This window comes from Pocillopora damicornis, chromosome 14, assembly GCF_964200805.1.
Source record: "Pocillopora damicornis chromosome 14, jaPocDami1.2, whole genome shotgun sequence".
Lineage (NCBI taxonomy): Eukaryota > Metazoa > Cnidaria > Anthozoa > Scleractinia > Pocilloporidae > Pocillopora > Pocillopora damicornis.
The window spans coordinates 7,221,458-7,241,632 of record NC_142683.1 but is presented as its reverse complement, the minus strand read 5'-3'; the positions used below and the strand labels follow the sequence as shown (position 1 = coordinate 7,241,632).

At 37.7% G+C, this 20,175-nt stretch overlaps 1 protein-coding gene and 1 long non-coding RNA gene across 4 annotated transcripts in view; one reads left to right on the top strand and one right to left on the bottom strand.

Annotated features, from left to right (window-relative positions):
- LOC113671085 (nesprin-1) overlaps positions 1-17,743 on the bottom strand; it is an 80,343-nt gene extending 62,600 nt beyond the window's left edge. The window contains exons 1-9 of one of the 3 annotated variants that reach the window (XM_027187302.2): positions 17,402-17,743; positions 16,769-16,830; positions 15,644-15,739; positions 15,246-15,323; positions 14,651-14,743; positions 13,716-13,804; positions 13,363-13,440; positions 8,053-8,168; positions 6,645-7,483 (exon numbers count right to left, since the gene is read on the bottom strand). In XM_027187302.2, the coding sequence (XP_027043103.2) occupies positions 6,645-7,483; positions 8,053-8,168; positions 13,363-13,440; positions 13,716-13,804; positions 14,651-14,743; positions 15,246-15,323; positions 15,644-15,739; positions 16,769-16,830; positions 17,402-17,525 (1,575 nt within the window). In that variant the 5' untranslated portion in view covers positions 17,526-17,743. Of the gene's footprint in view, positions 1-556; positions 820-3,103; positions 3,142-3,228; positions 3,279-6,644; positions 7,484-8,052; positions 8,169-13,362; positions 13,441-13,715; positions 13,805-14,650; positions 14,744-15,245; positions 15,324-15,643; positions 15,740-16,768; positions 16,831-17,401 lie in introns of those variants that run through there. The other 2 variants (XM_089194510.1, XM_089194511.1) reach the window with 2 other exon arrangements.
- LOC149034231 (uncharacterized) lies at positions 1,474-20,157 on the top strand. Its single transcript, XR_016183137.1, has 2 exons — positions 1,474-1,958; positions 19,435-20,157. It is a non-coding gene; the product is annotated as an uncharacterized LOC149034231 (long non-coding RNA).
- Positions 20,158-20,175: the final 18 nt, after the last annotated feature.

Sequence of the window (20,175 nt, the reverse complement as noted above, 5' to 3'; positions counted from 1 at the left end):
CTAATAAAGAAATGTGTAAAATTGCGTAACACCCAAGAAAAAAAATTTTTTTTCCTCTTTTATTTGGATTGACAATTCATAGTTCAAATTGAGCGAGTTTTTTTGGGTATTTATTTCCTTAGGTGAAAATATCCTCTCAAAAGGTGACGATAAAGTCATTTCCATGTCTTGGACGCTTCTCAGCGGTCACGCAATTGTGTGATTTAAAGCGTGAGGTATTTCCTTGAGCTTATCGCTTCGGTTGAGTAAGGAAACTAATTTCAGGAAACTTTAAATATAAGATTTGAAATTGGAAGGAGTTTTACTTGATGTGTTTAAAAAACACGTGCAATAGAATGCGTATTTTATCACAATAACAAGATTTTCCTTAAACGTTGCAAGTGTAGAAAACCTTTCGCCATTTAAACGACATAAGAAAAACAACAGTGCGGTAGGAAGCTCTCTACCGAGGCTTCTGAGCGTAACTAATGTCCTCTTGTTGTTTGCTGTTTAGCCCATTGTACGAGCACATATAATACTAGACTAGTGTAACAATAAAACTCCCAACACTCCTTACCATGGCGATACTTCTGATAAGGTAATCATGGAGAAATCTTTTCCTTTCCTTGACTAGAGCGTTTTCTGTTCGTTTGTTTCTTAAACGTTCAAGAGCTTTTAGACCTTTTACAGCACAAAGACGCTGATGATAATGCGTTTTAACATGAGTGGCTGATACTAAACTCAAGCAAGGAAAAAATTACACGTTCACTTCGATCAATCGCTACGCTTGAACTTTGTTCGTGAAAGATGATTGCTGATAGTGACACGAAAACAGACGCTACCTCAAACCTACCTAACCCTTGACACAGCGTTGTTTTCAGGCCAGATTTCTCCTGGGAATTCTTTAAGAAGATTAAATTCCGTTGCATTGTTCTTAAGTATCCTCCAAAGTAATTGGAAAACTGGTTACAATGGTGCGTACCTTGCACACGAGGTACGCTGTGTTGTACATCGGCGAAAATAAAAACAAACAAAGGCTAACAAAAGAGATCGTATCGGTTTCATTCGCAAAACATGATCTATCAAACAATACGTCAAAATCACCGCTGATCAAATTGTGCTCTTTCATCCAGAAAATTAATTTTGACAGGGACTTAAGAAGCATTTGTACACAGATTATCTTAGAGTCACAAAGTTTCAAGCAAATTTAGAAAACAGTTTTATGAAAAGCACTTCTAAGTTTACTTCAAGGGCAGAGTCGTGACTAAAACAGATAAAGAAAACATGATCTTAAAAACGTTTACGTCAAAACATGAAAAACTTCGCCAAACAAAACTAAGTGGTTAAACCTTTCTTCAGCAAATAAAAGTTTCATTAACAATCTTGAGACTAGCATGTCTACTCCAAAACCACACTAGCTGGATTACTAAACTTAATTACAATTAACTCGTTACCTAGAGCATGCGAAAAAGTAAGAAAAAAAACCTCGTTCTTAATCAGAGCTCAGCTTGACGTCCACCCACATGTAAACAACATTGTCTCCTTGGTAACCACCTCCTTTGCAGTTTCGATGATTTTGAGAAATTTTGGCTGGAGAACTTTAATGCCAAAGAAATAATTGCGGAAATCGGGAATCAAACCAATTGAGCAAACAAGCCGAAACAAAACCACCACATATAGTCACGAAAGCGATCATATTCTAATTAGAGCGTCAACGAAACATCTGTGGAATTTTAAGATTTTCAAAACTGTAGCACAAGCTACTTACAACCGTCGATAGACTTGAGTGCTATCAATAAACACTTTGAATCATTTCCTCGTGATGTAACGCAATCTAACTTACGCTGTAAACTGAAGAGCCGTCAGTAAGTGTTGAAGCCTGCACTGCTTGGGACTAAGAGGGCAATTAAGAAACAGAATGCGGTATGACACCCCTGTACGACAAGATTTACTTTGCTGCATCTCAAAAGCTGAACTTGGTAAGTAGATTATACTGTTGGGCCACTAGTACGACAGTTCAGTGTAGAAGAGTAATCAGATGTAGCTTGTACACAGCATTTCACTATGAATGGTACAGACGATGAAATTACAGCTCGCTTTTGTATCGATATCAGTCTTACGTTAAAAAAAAATGTTAATGTTATTGCTTGTGTTTATTGTTGTTGCTATCGTTTCTGAATTTGTCACTTCTGGAACCACGGTTCATAACCTGCTTTAAACTAAATGTACTTTTTACTGAAAGCTCAACCTAAGTACTCCAAATTCAACTGCTCTTAAAATTAAGAAGTTATATAGTTTTACCTTCATTATTTGGGCGGAGTATATATATTTATTTGTTTTGACTTTGCCGATGTAATAAAAAATGTATTAAAAAAACCAAAAATTAGCTTCTAAAATTCGTTTGTAAATTACTTCATATGTAAACATTCTTGACTCTTTGCTATTCCTCTTCACGGCACAGATGTTGATAAAAATGTCCATACCTCGTACAGAATTTTACTTCTTCCACAGCACATAAAATGATGGCACATTACAAATTATTCCAAGAAGTTGTAGCACATAAATTGTAGAAAATACTCAAAAGTTTTTTCGATGTATGTGTTAAGGTCATGGCAGCTTTGTTTCAGTCTGTTCCCGGAAAAATAAATCTTATAAAATAGAATGACAGTGTAAAGATTAGGTCGCTAAAATTGAGTTTCCCGTTAAATTATTTTTCAGTCTGTCCTACTATACCTTAATATTCAAACGACAAGATGAAGGTTCTTACAGTTTAACTGTTTTACCGGTGTTTGATCACATCTCGCTTTTCCTCCATATTTACTTTAAAATAATCAGAAATCCTTTCAATCTTTCAGACTAGAAACGAAAGTCAAAACTCGATAGGCAATCGTCACTTCATTGACGATTAATTTGCATCGTAAATTTAACCAAAAATTCATTATGTCTTTAATACTTCAGTATATATTTTTACGGTAACAGAGCCAGCCTTTGAAATTAATCACGACTTCTTTTAAAAAATAGGTAACTGAAATAAAGTACCCTTTCAAAGCTATGTATAAATTAAAGTTGAACTCTAAAATTTACATTTCTACCAAAATTTTTAATGCGTTACTGTCATTCTCACCTTCGAATTTCCATTTCCATTTGATAAATCTCTATTTCCTTATGTCGGAGGAAAAGCAATCACAGAAACAGTTAAAAACCTATATATCTTACACAAGAGTCCTTATCTGATGAGTTAATACCCACCTCTGAATATAAAATGCAAACCAAATACTAATGTCAACATTATCCCGGCGAAGGAGCCATCTTGGTTTTGATATTGTTCTCGATACATGAATATTCATCAGGCTTAAGTCTGAACATCTGTCTAGCGGAGAAAATTATTGAAGACAAAAAAAGAACGGCTGACAGAGCTTAGACGAAAATGTCAATTCAATGAATTCTACATTTTATAGCTCAAATGTTTTTTCTCTCAGCGATATCTTGAATAACGTTCAATAGACGACAGAAGATCCTCAATTAATCTTTTAAAGTGTTGAACCATTCAAGGATGTTGCCTGAGGCATACTTTTAACCCTATTACCAAAGAACTATACATTAAATATTATTTCAGCATTTCAAATCGAACGAAATAACTACACCTTTTTAAATCAGCGATGCCTATCGCTGATTTGCCTATCTACAAATGCACAATCTTAAGAAAATATAACTTTAAAACTAAACAATTTTTTTGCTTGAAAATTTTACAATTCGCTTTGATCTTAAAATTGTTTTCTTCCCAAACCTTGGCCAGAGAAAAACAGAAGGTTTTGTCCTCAACATTGCAACGTCTACATTGAAAATTCACATTTAACATGCGTTTTAAATACGTTTTATCAGATAAAAAGATACGGAAAGACCGAGAAAAAAAATAGACATGTTACACCACTCAATGACCCTACATTTTTTGCCGGAAATATAGCGGGACCCTGACTGCCTTTGAATGAAGTCAATTATTTACATATATATATTTTAATTTCAAAACCTTGTTTACATTTCCTTTCTCCTATCTAAGAGATAATGTGAACTTTACTTCACAGTTCTTTGTTGAACAAGAGATCAGAAATGATCGCGTAGCGAATTTTTAACTGAAGAACCATTTATTCCTCAAATAAATAATATCACAAAAAAATTATTACGATAGCACGCGGAGACTCATCTCTCCAAATTCAAGTTAAATCAACAGCCAATAAATGAACATGTAAGTTTAAGGAATTTTCCTTGCCATGGCGACGACTATCCTAAGTTAATTGACAGAGTTTCAAATGAGAGAGGAGTATCATTAAAAAATGCTCAAAATGTAACAAAAAAATGTCCTTGTAGTTTCCTCGAATTATTGTAAAGGCTTAAGCTTTGTTCGAAGTGAACTGGCAGTCAAAACACGTACGTCACGTAAATAATATGGCATAGTCAATCGTACATTACGTGACAATGAGAATATCCGAATGTGATTTTTAAGACTCGTCGCGTGCCGTGACGCGTGACACAATAACGATTCGATACAGACATAATATATATTCCCGTTTCAAAACAAAATGCGAACCTTGGGAGGTGAGGAGGACTTTGTAAATTAGAATGTAAACCACATTGTTCGACAAAAAGCATAAAAAAAACGGATATCGCTTTGAAGCAGCAATAAAACTGAGAAAAGATTAGCTGATTTGCATTCTAAATAGGATTCAACTGGATATATAAATTTCAGAATGAATGGAAGTTCATAAGAAATAATAACTCCATCAGGAATGTATCGAGAGCAATGAACGTGAATCATCGTATTTTCATTGAGAAAAAGATCAATATTCGAATAGGGTGCTTTATAAAAGTTCGCACGTTTCGAACGCACCAGTTGATGTTTTGCTAGATTTTCTCCGCAGTTAGTCCGTAAAATCGAAGTTAGAAAAAAGTGAGTATATTCTCCGAATCAAATGTAAAGTTAAGTTTGTTCTTCTGACGTTTCACATTCGTCTTGAACGGATTAAGTCTTTGCACAAAGCTACATAACGAACTGGAGGGCTCATCTTCAGGAAGGCAATTCACTGCCAGTGGTTGTGCGAAAAGCTTACAGCATATTCCACGGTATTTGCATTTGAAAGCAAGATCGTAGGTAGACTGCAATTGCAAGTTAACACCACTTCATCCATGATAAATCATAAACATAACCAAAACAGAACTGAAACAGTCACAACATGGACATCACAAGTTTACGTCTAAAAATAAAACTGTTTTTCTAACTCAGGTGCAGCTAAAGGTACTTAACAGTCTACGTAATACCGCAATTCAATATTCAGCTGAAGCAGTTCCTCTAAATTAATCTTGCCTATCTTGGACGAATTTGGCCTTTAAATAATTGAAACAAAACAAAACACTCGGCATTTGTATAAAAATAAGCTTAACGCAAGTTTTAATGGACACCAATGAGATGAATCTGACTTCTTACTACCGCGATTAGGAATGTTAACGAGGAAGTTTTCATTCCAAAACACTAAAATTAATCTCTTTTACGATAACTGATTCAATCGACTGAAATTTCCCGCGACTGGAAGAAGATTTACTAAATTTTATAACGCAATTAATATGTACTGTGCCAACACTCCAAAGCATATAACTATAATATAATAAAACAAACTTTAACGTGTGCACTTAATAGTATCAGCAGATATCTAAGAAAAACGTACTTCGTCATTCTCTAGCAAAAGAAGGCTGTAAACCTGCTCCAAATCGCCACAAATTGTGGAACTGATTTCGCGTCAAATGTTCTCACCGCAGGCAGACATTTTGAATGTCTGTTGTATATTCATCAGCATAAACACAATAATTACGAAGGATTTTCTTGAAGCATAAATATTAATAAGAGCTGGGATATTTTGACGTGATGAGTGGTATCATAGAAACGATGATGGGAATGAAATAATTCACGAAAGATTTGAAAATCAACGGCACCAAAGTCTAACAGAAAACTAATACACCACGTTTAAACGAAGGAAAAGATGAACTCTAGGAATATGCCGCGAATTTCATCTTAAACGGCAACTTTTACACTAGAGAAGCTTGCAATTCAAAATGCAGTGTGCATAAAATTCTCTTTTACACAAACAGGAAAAAAATTCTTAATAACCGCTTACATAATTTTGGGGATAGAGAAACGACAGCTGAAAGGTTGGTGTCATGATTGCTTTTGAGCCCGCTGTTGTTTTATTCCCATCTTCATTTATCTATTAACTTCTTCATTTTCAATATTTTTTTCATCAGTGTTGTGAGTATGATGCAGTAGTTTACTCATGCTGCCAATTCAATTCAATAATCGGGGTTATTCCCCTTGTTGCTACTATCATTGCTTTTGTTATTGTTATGTTAAAATTCAACCGACCGTCGTTGTGCGCCGCGACCCTAGTATTAATTACACAAAACTTGTATAACTGCATGTTTTTTTGCGAAATCTCACATCTTTCAGTGTCTTTTCTTAACCCTTGTCTGTTTGTCTGTGTGTTTGTCTTTCTTTTTTCCTCTTTTAGTGGTTCTTTGCTGGTTCTTTCCGATGATTGGTGCGCTCACGTATTGTTTCATTGAACTACTATCAGGCGCACAAGTACAACAAAAATAAAATATCGAAAAAGTGATCTCACCTCGGACTCTTCCAAATCACTCGAAGAGGAATCAACATCCATCGGCGCAGGTCCCGTTGAGCTAAGCTTACGCACCGAACTGAGCGACCCGGCAAAGCTTGCCCTCTTCTTGCGGCCGGAATCGCCGGCTGTAGACAGCTTCTTGCTTTCCACAGCGAGTGAATGCCTCTTGTTCTTCAACCTATCAGCATGATCCGATGCCACTGACAGTTTCCCATGGCTTACCCGAGGCTTTTTCGGTGCAGCCGAAGTTGGCGAAGGGCTAGGCGATCGAGTTTCGCGTCTCTTCGGCGGCGAGGGATTCGTTTCTCTAGTGGGAGAGATGTCCATGGGTTCCTCCACAGTAGACGTTTTAGGACTTGGGGTTCCGTTTCTAAAGCTTTCCTTGGCAGCTGAGCTTAAGTTGGGTGTAGTCAGCTTTCCTCGGACTGTTTCATTTCCCGCGGAGGAAGTTTTCTGATCTTTGGATTTCAGAGGCAATGAACTTCTTCTAGTCTGTTCGTTTGTTTTTATGGGAGGGGTAGGTGAGGAGGTAACTGCCTTTTCGTTACCTCCCTTCGTTGGAGAAGTTGTTCCAGTTGATTTTGTTCTTGCCGGAGAGGGGCTCCTTCTGGCTTGCACTGTCGGCGACCCGGGAGAGCTGGGTTCGGGACTAAGAGTTCTAGTCCCGACTCCTTTTGAAGAGGGGCTCGGAGAGCTCGAGGACGGTCTTTTTGGTGTGGTTTTCGACGGTGAGGCAGGTCGTTTTGGGGACTTCGTTTTCTGTGCCTCAAGAGTGTCACAGAGTGTCGCCACATATGTCATGACAGATCTGTCATCAGGTTTTTCCACAGTAAGGTCTGTGAAGAAAACGTCACACGCTTGAAAGAATGTCCTAAAACTCAAAATTTAAACTATTGATTAACTTTATCATTCTCGAAACGGTATCTGGTCTCTCGGACCAATCAGAGAACAAAGAAGGAAGGCGAAACCAGTACCAGGCGCACGAAAGTCGCACGAAAGTCACGCGAAAAGTCACGCGACCCATTGAACCTGTTGGAGGTGTGAATCTGACAGAAGAGCCTACGAATAACCAACGTTGATATTAAGCCTGTTCTCAAAACATAACCATTTACGAAAAGATTCCTCTCATATCGATTCCAAGATTAAATCCTATTTGGTGTTTGTTTAGTTTGAAGACTGTGTCTAATTTAGTACAAGGTTTTTACTAAGAAATCTTTCTTCAAGAACATAATTTGTTGTTGTTTTTTTTCACTGTTTTCAACGAAAAGAAAACACCTGTGTTGTGGACCCAGAGACAATTATTTTACTGCGCAGAAAAATCGTTCCATTACTGGGCCACACTTAACCCTACCGAAGTTTATTTGAAACTGTTCACCATAGGTAAGTTAACGGAATATTCCCACACCTTCTGGATCCAAAAGTTTGGGCACTTTAAGATGTGTCTCAGCCACATCGAACGCTTCCTTCAGATTTGTAACGTCGCTGCGACCTTGCATTGAGCCGATATCCACCAAATCAGGCCTAAAAATTCAAACCACAGTAATGCATATGCAAGTTAGAACTTCAATGAGTTATACACACAATTGTACGGCAGTCCAAAAAGACACGACTCTATGCTACACATGGAAAGTTCAGGGTTCGAACACTGTTGCATATCACAAGACGTTACGTTTCTGACCACGTTTTTTCTGCTGATCATATAACAAAATCAAACTCTGAGGTAAATTGTAGCGAGCAGGGAGACAACCATCCTTGTTGTGATGATTTTACGAGAGCTAGCACCCTCCTAAAGAGGAGCAACAATTCTCACGGCGCCTGCTTCACTTCGAGACAGTCGACCAAAGCTAAGAATCGGTATTGACTAGCCTCATGCCTCTCGTGTGAATGCATTCTTTAATTGTTAATTTTAGCCTAATTTACCGCTTTCCAATCCGCCTTCGTAAACAACTGACCAAACTTGTACAACCGCCCATTTCCAGGTTGCAGTTAGAACGAAAGATTTCGAGTTTAAAGCTTCAAGCGTAACACTTGACAAAAAGGGAAATGTTGCGAAAACAACCATGTTTTCCAAACACGGCACTAATTAAATAACTTCATTTATTAAAACAAAACCACCTGCAAATTAATTTACTTGCAGATCCATAAGTGTATTTAAATGAGGTTTAATCTTCATTTCCAAACCCCTTTACGAAGAGCGATTCGTGCCATTAAAAATGTACGTAATTTGAAAATTTCATATATACATCTACTTCATACGCACACACAAAAAAATGAGCGCTTTTTGTACGCATTGAAAACCTTTCTGGCTACTCCACATGATCTCTTGATGTGTTAAAATTTACACCCCAGATTTGAACAAAAAAGAACCCTAAAAAAAGATGCTCTTTTATTCTATCGCTGAGGTACATGAACTATGGTTGATAGGTGACAGGTACCCTGCACAACGTCATGTATGTAAAAAGGATAGGAAAGATTTTTAGTAAGTAGTTCGTCTTGACTCAGTGATATTAGAATGTCCTGATTACTTAAATCTCCTTTACATAACGAGTCACTATCACTAAAATATGGCCAAAAATGCCTTTAAAAATCGTACATTTTGTCCTCATTATCGTTTTATTTTGGAAAAAAAATAAGCATACAGCACGAATACGCAACTTCATTGAAGTGTTCATGCAGTTTAGAGTTCTGTGCTTATTCAGTCCCTCCAAATATCAGAACGACTAAACTAGAAATTTCTACCAACAATTAATTCTCAAATGGCGGAGGATGAAGCAGGTGATCATTAAAAGACACAGCGGAAACGTCAAACACGCGACAAACTACAAACTTTGCACTCACTTTGCTCGCGGGGTGCTTGTCATTACCTAGTGCATTCTGGGAGAATAATGTTGAGGCTGTGAAATGTCTGAACACATAGTCAGGTGACAGAGCAGATTCGACCTCAAATTTCTTGAAATACTGAGATACATTAATGAGGTTCAGCTATTATGTCAGTTATGTCTAATATCTCCAAAGGGAACATCACTAAACTAGTATTTCACTGATAAGTTTTAATTGATAGGGCTGGTTGTATGATAAATTTTGGCTGTACGTTGTTTCACAGAACAGCATTGTAAACCATCTCCAATTTAACCCTTTAACACCTAAGAGTGATAAACATGTAATTCCTTCTAACAGTATAACCACTAAATTAAACATTAGGGTTATAGCAATAAAAGACATGATAGTGAACTTAGGAAGCTCTTGATTGTTAGATAAATTCTCCTTACAAGTACCATAGGAAATATAAGAGAAAAGTATGGAGAACTTGCATTTTGATGTAAGAGGTGTGAAGGGTTAAAAAAACGTTACATATACACAGTAATTTTTCCAAAAGACTAACAGCTAGTACTGCAAGAAAAATATGTATTCAGTTCAAACAAGCCAACTTGAAAAATTTTGAGGTTAAGCCTTTGTCTTAATAAAATCATGACGTCAGTTTGACTGCATACAAAAAATTGAACTATGAAATTAAAAGGCATTTGAAAGATCAATTCTTACACTGTTTTAAAACTAATAAGATAAATGAAAAAATTATTCAATTCTGATTGGTTAAGATAATGCGGTTTTCTGGTAATCCAATGCAGAAGAGGGTTAATTCAGTGCAAAGAAGTAACAAACTGGACTGAACAATTCCTTGAACTGTTTAGCCTGACTTTGAACTTTTTTGCACCTGAAAGATGTGAAAATATCACTGTTTATTATTGTTTTGATCATATGCAGTTTTGACCAAATGCACAATGTCACTTGCAGGGTTTGAATAAATTATTTTTGCACTTGATGTGCAAGTTTTGCTTCTGCATAATTATGATAAGCTATCTCATTTTTTTTTCATGTATATCATTAATACCTAATCACATGATTTTTCTCGTGCAATTTGACATACATAAGCACTTGTAAATTTTTTCAAAGACCACAAATTGCACTCACCCTATAGGCTTATACAACTTTAGTTTGTGTAGTGTGATCGTCCGGGTGAGTGTAGTTCTGAAAAGAACTGTTGTTGGTGACTGACGTTTCGACTATCTGTGCGATAGTCATCTTCAGAGTCAAGTAAGGAATAGTTGTCAGTCGATGATGTTATAACGTCTGGTCTGTTGAACGTGATTGGTCTGTTTAGCCGTGATGTGATTGGCTGGAAGACTCATGTAGAGTTTGTTAACAGTCATTGGTCGGTTTCGATCCGTCTGTTGTTTGTCGGTCTGTTTGTCGGTTTGTTCACGTCGTTAATGAGTCGTTTGTAAGGTGCTGGTAATTGTTGACATCTGTTGAGAGGCGTCTGTTCTAAGTTAGTGAACCAGCTTTCCAGAGTCAGTCGTTGAAAGTAGTTTGTACTGTAGGTTAAGCATTTAGCAGAGTCCCAGTCGATTCTGTGATTAGTTTGTCGGTGATGTTCAGAAATGTGATTGTTTACATCGCCATTTCTAGTAGATCGTTTGTGTTCAGTTAGTCGCGTGTTAAGGTTTCTACCAGTCTCACCAATGTAGGAGGCCTGGCAGTCGGAGCATTCGATCTTATAAATCGCTCCCTGTCTGTTGTTGGGTTCGTCTTTGTCTTTAACGTTGGTCAGCAAATGTCGTAAAGTAGTTATAGGCCTGTGAGCTACGCGAATGTTGTAAGGTTGTAGGATCCGCGCGATAGCCTCAGAAGTGCCTTTGATGTAGGGTATAGTAGCTGTAGTCGTGATAGATGTGGAGTCCCTGTTAGTTTCTGTAGTGTCGGTCACCCTGTGAGTGTTTCGTCTGATGAAGTCAGTGTTGTAGTTGTTTTTGTCAAAAACACGGTCAAGGTACTTGTTTTCGTCAGATAAACTGTCCGGTGTGTTGCAAACAAGTTGCGCTCGTCTTGTCAATGTCTTGATAGTCGTAGCTTTGTGGGAAGTCGGGTTGTAGGATGATTCGTCAAGAAGTCTGTCGGTATGCGTCGGTTTTCTGTATATTGTTGTTCGTAGTTCGTTGTTGTTTCGGCCTACCAAACAGTCGAGAAAAGGAAGCTTGCCGTCTTCTTCGATCTCCCTGGTAAACTGAATGTCGGTGTTTTGTTCGTTAAGGTGATTGTGAAAAGCGTCAATTTCGTCTTTGTGTACGGCGGTAAATGTGTCGTCTACGTAGCGTAACCAAAGCGGTATGGTTTGTCGGCAAGTTGCAAGGGCGCGTTCCTCGATGTTTTGCATCACAATTTCTGCGACAACAACGGAGACCGGCGACCCCATAGCTGTTCCGTGCAACTGCTTGTAGTGTTTCCCGTTGTACTGAAAGTAAGTCGATGTAAGGCAGAGGTTAAGTAGGTCCATAATGTCTTCTGTCGGTAATGGTAGTGCATCAGTAGACTGATGGATGGCGGTTTCAGTACACTGTAGAGCCAATTGAAGTGGAATACTGGTGAACAGTGATTTCACATCAAAAGACACAAGTTTGTAGTCGTCAGGTATCTGTACGTCTTTGATAGCGTCAATAAAGTTCTCAGTAGATTGTAGTTTACGTCTCGATTTGTCAGTCAGTGGTTGCAGTATCGTCGTAAGGTATTTCGACAGTTGGTACGTCGGGGACCCACAGAATGAGACTATAGGTCGCATAGGTATCCCAGGTTTGTGTAGTTTCGGTAGTCCGTAAAGTTTAGGTGGTTGTGGTACAGAGCACCTCAGCCGGTAGTAGCGTTGAGTGTCAAAGGCTTCAGTCTTTTTGAGCGTAAGTAATTTGTTGTTGAGTTTGCGTTGTAGTGCTGGCGTCGGGTCACGTTTAAGTAATTCGTAAGTTTGTTTGTCGTTAACAAGTGCGTCCATTTTGTCATAGTAGTCAGTCTTGTCCATAACAACAGTAACACGTCCTTTGTCGGCTGGTTGTATAACAATTTCCTTGTCGTTTTTCAGTCGTTTCAGTGCTTGTTGTTCGTCTTTGGTTAAGTTGCTGTCAGTTATAGAGGCTGATTGTATCGTGGAAGCAATTCTACTTCTGATTAGGCGTCACTGAGTGTTTCAGTCCGTAAGATAGTACTTGAGTCTCAGTCTTGTCTAGGGGACGGGAAGAGATGTTCCTGACCCACTTGTCGTCGGTTCTTTGTCGTCTTTTGTCTTTGTTATGTTGAAGTCTCGTCAGTTTTTGTTGATGTTTGTCACGAGCTTGGTAACTCGTTTTGTCGGCTCTTCTGTCGGCAATAGCTGTGACTGTGTCGAGTAAGGTAGTCGGTAATTGCTGTTCCAGTTTGTCAAGTAGTTGTTGTAATTTGTTATTGTAGTGGTTGAGTCTTCTGTGACAGTCGTTAATCCGCGCTTTGACCAGTCGTCGGCAGGTGGATTTGACGATCTGGATGGCCTCTTGTGTGTTCAACGGGGACCTAAGTCGAAGTCCGGCCGGAACGAGACCAAGATCTTTGCAGCGGTGGTTGAACCAGAGTTGTTGTCGTATTCGTCTGACAATAATTGCGTGACTGATGTAGTGGTTCGCAAGTCGTTCGCTCTGTCGTCCAAGTGAACGTAGTAAAGTAAACCCGGACGATCACACTACACAAACTACTGATACTCCTGGGTTCAAACCATTTACCTTATACAACTTTGTTAGTCTTTGGAAAAATTGACTTGTGCTTATTTATTCCTAAATGCATTTGAAGTCATGTCATTGCCTATACAAATATCATATTTAGAAAAAAATATAACAGAGTCCCCATGATACAATCTTACCTAAATGCATGAATAATCTGCAGGAATGCCATGCCATTCTTCCAGCTGGTGTTAAAGTTTTTCACAGCTTCACTAATCCTGTGGCGATATGATAACTGAAGTTACATAATACATGAAACATCTGTAAAATCATTAATGTCACTTGATTTAGAGTCAGGCTATCAAATGCATTCATGACTACTGCAATGAGTGTACTCTGCTAGTCTTCATCAGGTGACCAGATATACACTGGTAACCTTTGTCCTGACTGGTAGTTGTGATTACTTTGGCTTTGGTTCCTTATTTGAAAACTGCTCTAATATATTAATAACTATCTTTGCTCTAAATTACAATGAAGATGAAATGGAAGTTACCCTGTAGCTTTTTGGATAGCTTTCTGAGACCATTCCAGGAGAGATTTCTTTGTCCTAGACTTCTTCTTGTTTGCATAAAATCCTTCCACCTGGTACACAATATAAATATGTTTATCAGACAACCTGCCATCTAATCTTAGTAATGAGTTGCCAAGTTGATTAATAAAAGTTTGCATAGACAAAAACACTAATTGAGTAGAAAAAAAAGGTCCTTCACTAAGAATGGCAAGCCATAGTCATGTTGAGATGTATACTTAAACCTTTAACTCCCAAGAGTGACCAAGAAAGAATTTCTCCTTACATTATCGATACAGCATCAAGCACACAAGTGTTGAGAATAAAGAAGAAAACTCAATTAAGGAACTACAAGTTGATACAATACCAAATTCTCCAAACTGACATCATAAGTATTTAATGACAGGCAGTAAGGAGAATTGCTCATGAGATCTTGGGAGTGATATTAGGTTAATTGACCACTCCCCCAAGGAAGGTTCAAGGATAATACAGAAGAATGAATGAATGAATAAATAAATGAACATCCAGGTTAAAAATCCAAACTAGTAGGATGCAGACCAGTTGACAATACACAAAGTGCAGCCAAGGAGTTGGAGTTCATATGCTATATTATTTATTTGGTTCCAGCAGAGCCTAAACCCCCATACAAAGCTTTATAATATCATCTTCTGATAGATAGCTTGGGCCCCCTGTGAGTGGAGGACTTGTCAGACCCCAGGACCCCCTGATTACAAGCCTAGCCAGTAGGGTCTTTAACACTCAGCCACACTGCCTCCTCATGACATACACTAAGTCTGAAAAAATTTTACACACACAGGATGTCATCAACAGAAGGTGGCCACAACCCAATTATCTTTCAAATGAACTATGCTTGTTGAATCCAAACCTCTCCCCACTTGGGTGAGTATGACTTTGCTTACCTGATAATGGTTAATAATGGCCCAAATCAATAGAAGAACAAATGTTTGGTTTCCATCAACTACAGATTCTCTGTGGATGCTTACAATTTTCACCTAGTACATGCAAAAATTGACATGTAAGTTCTCTAACCATATCTGTGTACATCTCACCATAATTTACACATTTGTCTCTGTGCCTATACATTACAATTCTTGTAAGAATAACTATTCTCTAATCCCTGAAAAGAACATATGGAAAGAGGGGATTGTAATCCATACATTCAAGTTAGGCAAAAGGTTTTTTAGTTCATTTCATAATCACTGGATTATTAAGACCATCTCTGTTAGTAAAGACTACTCAGAATATGCCTGCCGAAACCACAAAAAAATTGTATGACCTCAGCATCATAGAAAAATAACTAACAAATGTACTGTACCTCTTGAAAAAATGTTTATTGATCTTACCTATCAGTGTTCTCCTAACTTCCTTCTTTACACAACTTAAAAGCCTTTTTAACTATATTTTTTACCTATAACCACGAGCAGTGCATTTTAATAAAGTTAATATTCATGACTGATACATTTAGGTTCACTTCTCTATATTACACATGCTTACATTTTTGGTTGTCAAAAATTTCAAGGCAGCTCCAACATTTGCAAGGTGATGTGGTCTCTTATTTCCTTTTTCTTTGGGCTGAAAGTGCAAATATTACAGTCATACATGCACACTGAGATCATATGTTGAAATGTTGTTTAGAAATTATGTGTCATGAGCTTAAGTGTTGGCCCCTCATCAAAGTGAATCAGGGCTAATGCTTCCAAACATCAGGTTAACTTTATAATCTCTTCATGGTGGCCAATTCAATGATCAACTTAGTTGATAAAACTATGCAACACCACAGCCTCTTTAAAAACCTTGCCCCTTTTACCCTGTTATGCGCTAGGTTATAACCTATTTGGCTCATTCTTCAAGACTTATGGGAATAAGATAACTATCGCAGTTGTTATTCTCACCAAGTTTTCTCCTGACATCACTTCTAACAGAGCCAGTAACTTTGTGCCATCTTTAAGCTCCTCAATTAACTCATCAATATGTAATGGAGGCTTGTGCTGTTTTGAAAGCAAATGAATTTGATAGTTCAAATGTAAACTAGATAAACTGTCAAACAAGAAGAGAATGACTAAAAACTAGTTGTCTAAAATACAAGGATCTTAGAATTCCTTAGAAGACTTATCAATTGGTCTCTCATTGTGTCAAAATTGATATTACTGAGTAATCAGCTGATTTCATGATGACTGTCACCAAATAAGTCACTGAATAAGAAGTATCACTTTCACTAGTGGTTGTAGATATATGGACACTGACAGAGACAAATAAATTGGCCAAACACCCCACTGGCTACACAAGCAACCAAAATATTCATAAAAAGAAAGACATTAATAACTTGTTGTAGGTAAGAGACAAAGAAAACATCTGTGTACCCTGTGAGGAATCAAACCTGCATCATTTGTGACTTTGTAAACAGATGCTCTACAAACTGAGCTACAGGGAAGCAGGAGAGTTCATATCTGGAAAGTATTGTGCATGCTAAATACTAGAATCAGCAATGTCAAGATAATGGAAGAATGTAGGAGTTAAGAACAACATTAGAAACATCTTTCAAGTGTGGCACACACATGCAAAACAAGAAATAATGGAGGAAACAACAGACAAAATAAACAATCATAGATAGACTGAATGAGTAACTGACTGTTTGACAGATCAGTTAACAAGCTGACAACTACCAAACAGGATACTAGTATGACTGACTGACTGCCAGCCAACTGACCAAAAAGCAGACTGTCCATCTGCCTCTGACTGAATAGATAGCAGAAAGAAAATTCAAAGACAACCGAGGAAAAGCTGAAAGCAGGTGCTAGCTTCTAAGGACAGCCAGGAGCCTGGTTCCATTCCTGACTTCCCAACTGACTTCATTCTTTCAGAATGAGTTTGACTAATTGACACAATTAACAAAATGATGTCTTGTCATAATCTAATGAACAAAATAACAATCCTGAAACTGCCTTTGATGCTTATCAAATTGACTTAAATCTAACTCAGCTTAACAAATTGGAAGGGGATTACCAAATAACCCTTACCTTTTGAAGAAAGTGATTAATCCATCTTGTAAATGTCCTCTTCTGTATCAATAATTGTTCCTCTATTAAAACGAAAAAGATTTTAATAAAGCAAACTTAACTTAATCCTAAGAGAGTAACCAAGAGTCCGGCAGCCATGTTGGAATCCATAGTAACCATAAACGTTCTTGAACTGAATGATCTTCTGCAGCTGACGAAGTTTTAACACTCCTTTAAGCCACAACAAACGAGTTATAAGGACGAAACATTCGGCCCCGACATGAAAACGCGCGAATTTTGCATTCATTCCGAAAGTACGGTATGCGAAACGGAAATAAAGTTTCACATCGTATTTCACGTGCTCATCGAGCTTAAAACGGCTTAGGCACATTCGTGTTTCGGATAATCAGATTAAAAAACCTGTAAAATTCCTGATACAAGTTTATTTCTTTCTAAATGTTTCAGGTTTTGCGGGATCACTGAGGCTAACTAAGCTTATTTTTACTATGTAATCAATAAAATAAAAAAAACAGCGACCGAAATAATTCAAACTGGGCTTACAACAGCTCATGATAATTAATTCGCGGAGGAGCTGTTGTGTCATAGCTCTGTACTTCAGACCTTTGAACAGTTATTTTAACGGAGAAATTCTACCTGATGAAGAAGCTGCTAATTTCTCTGTCGACGCCAAAGGCGATGGCGTTGTTGATCCCAAAGATTTGTCCGGCGAAGAACTACGAGTGGTCGAGGAGAGTGAGGTTCGATTCCGTGACGCCATAACACCTCACTATCAGCGTCCAGCACTACAAAAGTACGCGCCAAAACTTTCAAACAAAATTCCCCTCATGGCACCACTTCAATGATCTCAATCAGCAATTTCTACCAGTGTTACCATCTAGCAAATCACAGTAACGATATTAGCCATGTTTCACAGTGTTTGGTGATTCCACAATTCGTGTTACTGCGAATTGTTGTAAACATTCCACGGGTCACAGTTGGTCGACTAGCAGGGGTCCCCTTAGGCACGAAAAACAGAGTAATGTTTTTGTGTCCCAGAGTAGCTGATGTTTTCCTTCCCGATTAGTTCATAAATGGACTTTAAATTGCTTAATTTGTAAATTGATTAAGAAAAGCGGGCAGACTAAATTGAACGGAAACTTAAATGGCGAAACTGAAATTTCGTACGTGTAAAAATAACACAAATTTGGCCGGGGCAACAACTCACATGAAAGATAGTGTAAGAGGTAAAAAAATTGCAGTTCGGTTGCATTTTGAAATTAATAGTGATCGCAAAGTGCGGATATTCTCTCAAAAGCACATCACGTAAAATTATTCCAATCAAGCGTAAATTAAAGGAAGCCATAACAAGTTGTAAAATAAAAGGAATGCAAAGGTCATAATCCCATTGTTTGGCGTATCATTTTGTTTCAACAAAAGCCAGGTTCTGAAAACATCTTTCAATTCGTTATCAAGAACGCTAAAACAAAACTGAATTCCAAATGTCTTTGGGGTGGAGTTTATCATTTCATCGATACTTACTCCCTTCTTAGTTTCTTGACTTATCCAAGGGCCCATCATTAACAAAATAACTATTTGTGTGATTGTTTTGTTCGGATATTTTCTATTGTTTCGTTTGTTTGTAAAACCGTAGTTTATCTGATTCGTCCGAAGTTGATTGGACGTCGCCAATCGCTTTACAAAACCAAACTTTAAACTTAAACATCCTTTTGTGAACACAACTGAGGGATAATTCTCAAGATGTGGCTTACAAATTTCTTTATGGATGGGATATTCAAACGCGAGCACTGATCTCTAAGGATGGCTACTTAGGAACATTAATGTTAACTACAAAAAATATTTTTCCTCGCTCATCTGCGGCATTTTAAAGTTATCTATTCTACACTTATCCATTCCTGCTCAAAACGGGGAGGGGGCTTTTGTTATTTTCCCTTTACTAACATCAATTTCAAAACACATGCAACGAGCCTTACGGACTTACTAAGTCACTCAGTCGTATCATGGAACTCACGCCAACGGAGCTCGAAAGCGAGGGCCAATATTAGTACTTGCGTTTTCTCACGTAGCCCATATGTTTGTACACGTATTTTCGAAAAAAAGGAGTGCCTTAGGTCTTTAAGCATTCAAAATGTCTTTGTTAATTAAGAGTGGAGAAACAATGAGGATCTCACTGGGGTGGATTGCTCTTACGGCTAACGGTTAAAAATTTTGGGCATTTTTCGGTTGGCGGTTAGTTTCTTACTAGGACGACAAAAATACAAACACAAAGTAATACACAGGAATATAGCATAGTGAAAATAGTGCTGTGTATGTATATGAAACAGTAATATATGTAATGTATGTATATGGAATAGTACTGAAAACATTTTCGCACTCTCAAAATGATAAATCGTAGATAGGAAAATTTTGACGGTTAAAGTTTTTTTACGACTAGGGGTTAAAATTTGTCAATTTTCACGCCTCTCAGCTAAATTTTGGCCGTTTTACGGTTAGCAGTTTACCTGAGACCATCTATTCTATTCTATTCAGACCTGTTCAACGCCTAGCATTTCATTGAAAAGGGAAAGGTTCGTTTCGTTTCGACGGAAATTTCCCGGAAATTACCCTTCTTCCGTAAAATTGTGATTTAAATCACAAAGTAATCACAATATTTCCTGCCGTTTTTTCAGATCAGGTGGAATCACTACGTGAGCAATGAAGTAGTTTTTGGATTACCTAGTGTGGAATTAAGAGGAAAAGAAAAGAAAATGGAGAAGACTTCGCAGTTTTGGACATCAGGATGGGTGACAACAACTCACTGAAGGCACTAATGTTGAGTAAAATTTCAACAAACTGGCGTGATAAACAGGCGTACGTTCTCAAATATGGTTACATCGACCGCAAGAGGTAACAGCTGCGGAAAACCGCCTTGTCTAATCCAGCTAATCCCGCTCAAATCTTCCGTAGACCTCTCTCCAATCGTTTTGGTCATGATGTGATCATTGGTGTTCGTGACCGACCGCTGACCGCTAATAAGACTTGTAATTGGCTTCTTCTCACCTGACTAATGAGAGTAAAGATGAATTCTGATGTCAGGAGTTCGGTCAAACAAACTTTTAATAAAATCGAATGTTTAATCAAACAAGATGTTTGCCACATTGTCAGAGTTTGTAAAAAATAACAAGTTTTAAGGAGGTTCCATAGGGTAGGCCTTTCCCGATTATAATACTAAAACTGGCATTTTATGCTCCTAGAAATTCCGCTTTGCGCCAAAAAAAATACTCAAATTATGCTCGATTCCCAAAATAATGCTACTTAGATTTCAGAAAATGCTTTGTTTAATTTCAAGCAAAACGTAGAAACTCAGGCATCATGTGTGTATCAGCAACTGAATAAAGTGAAAAGTGTTTTAATTGTTTGTTTATAAATAC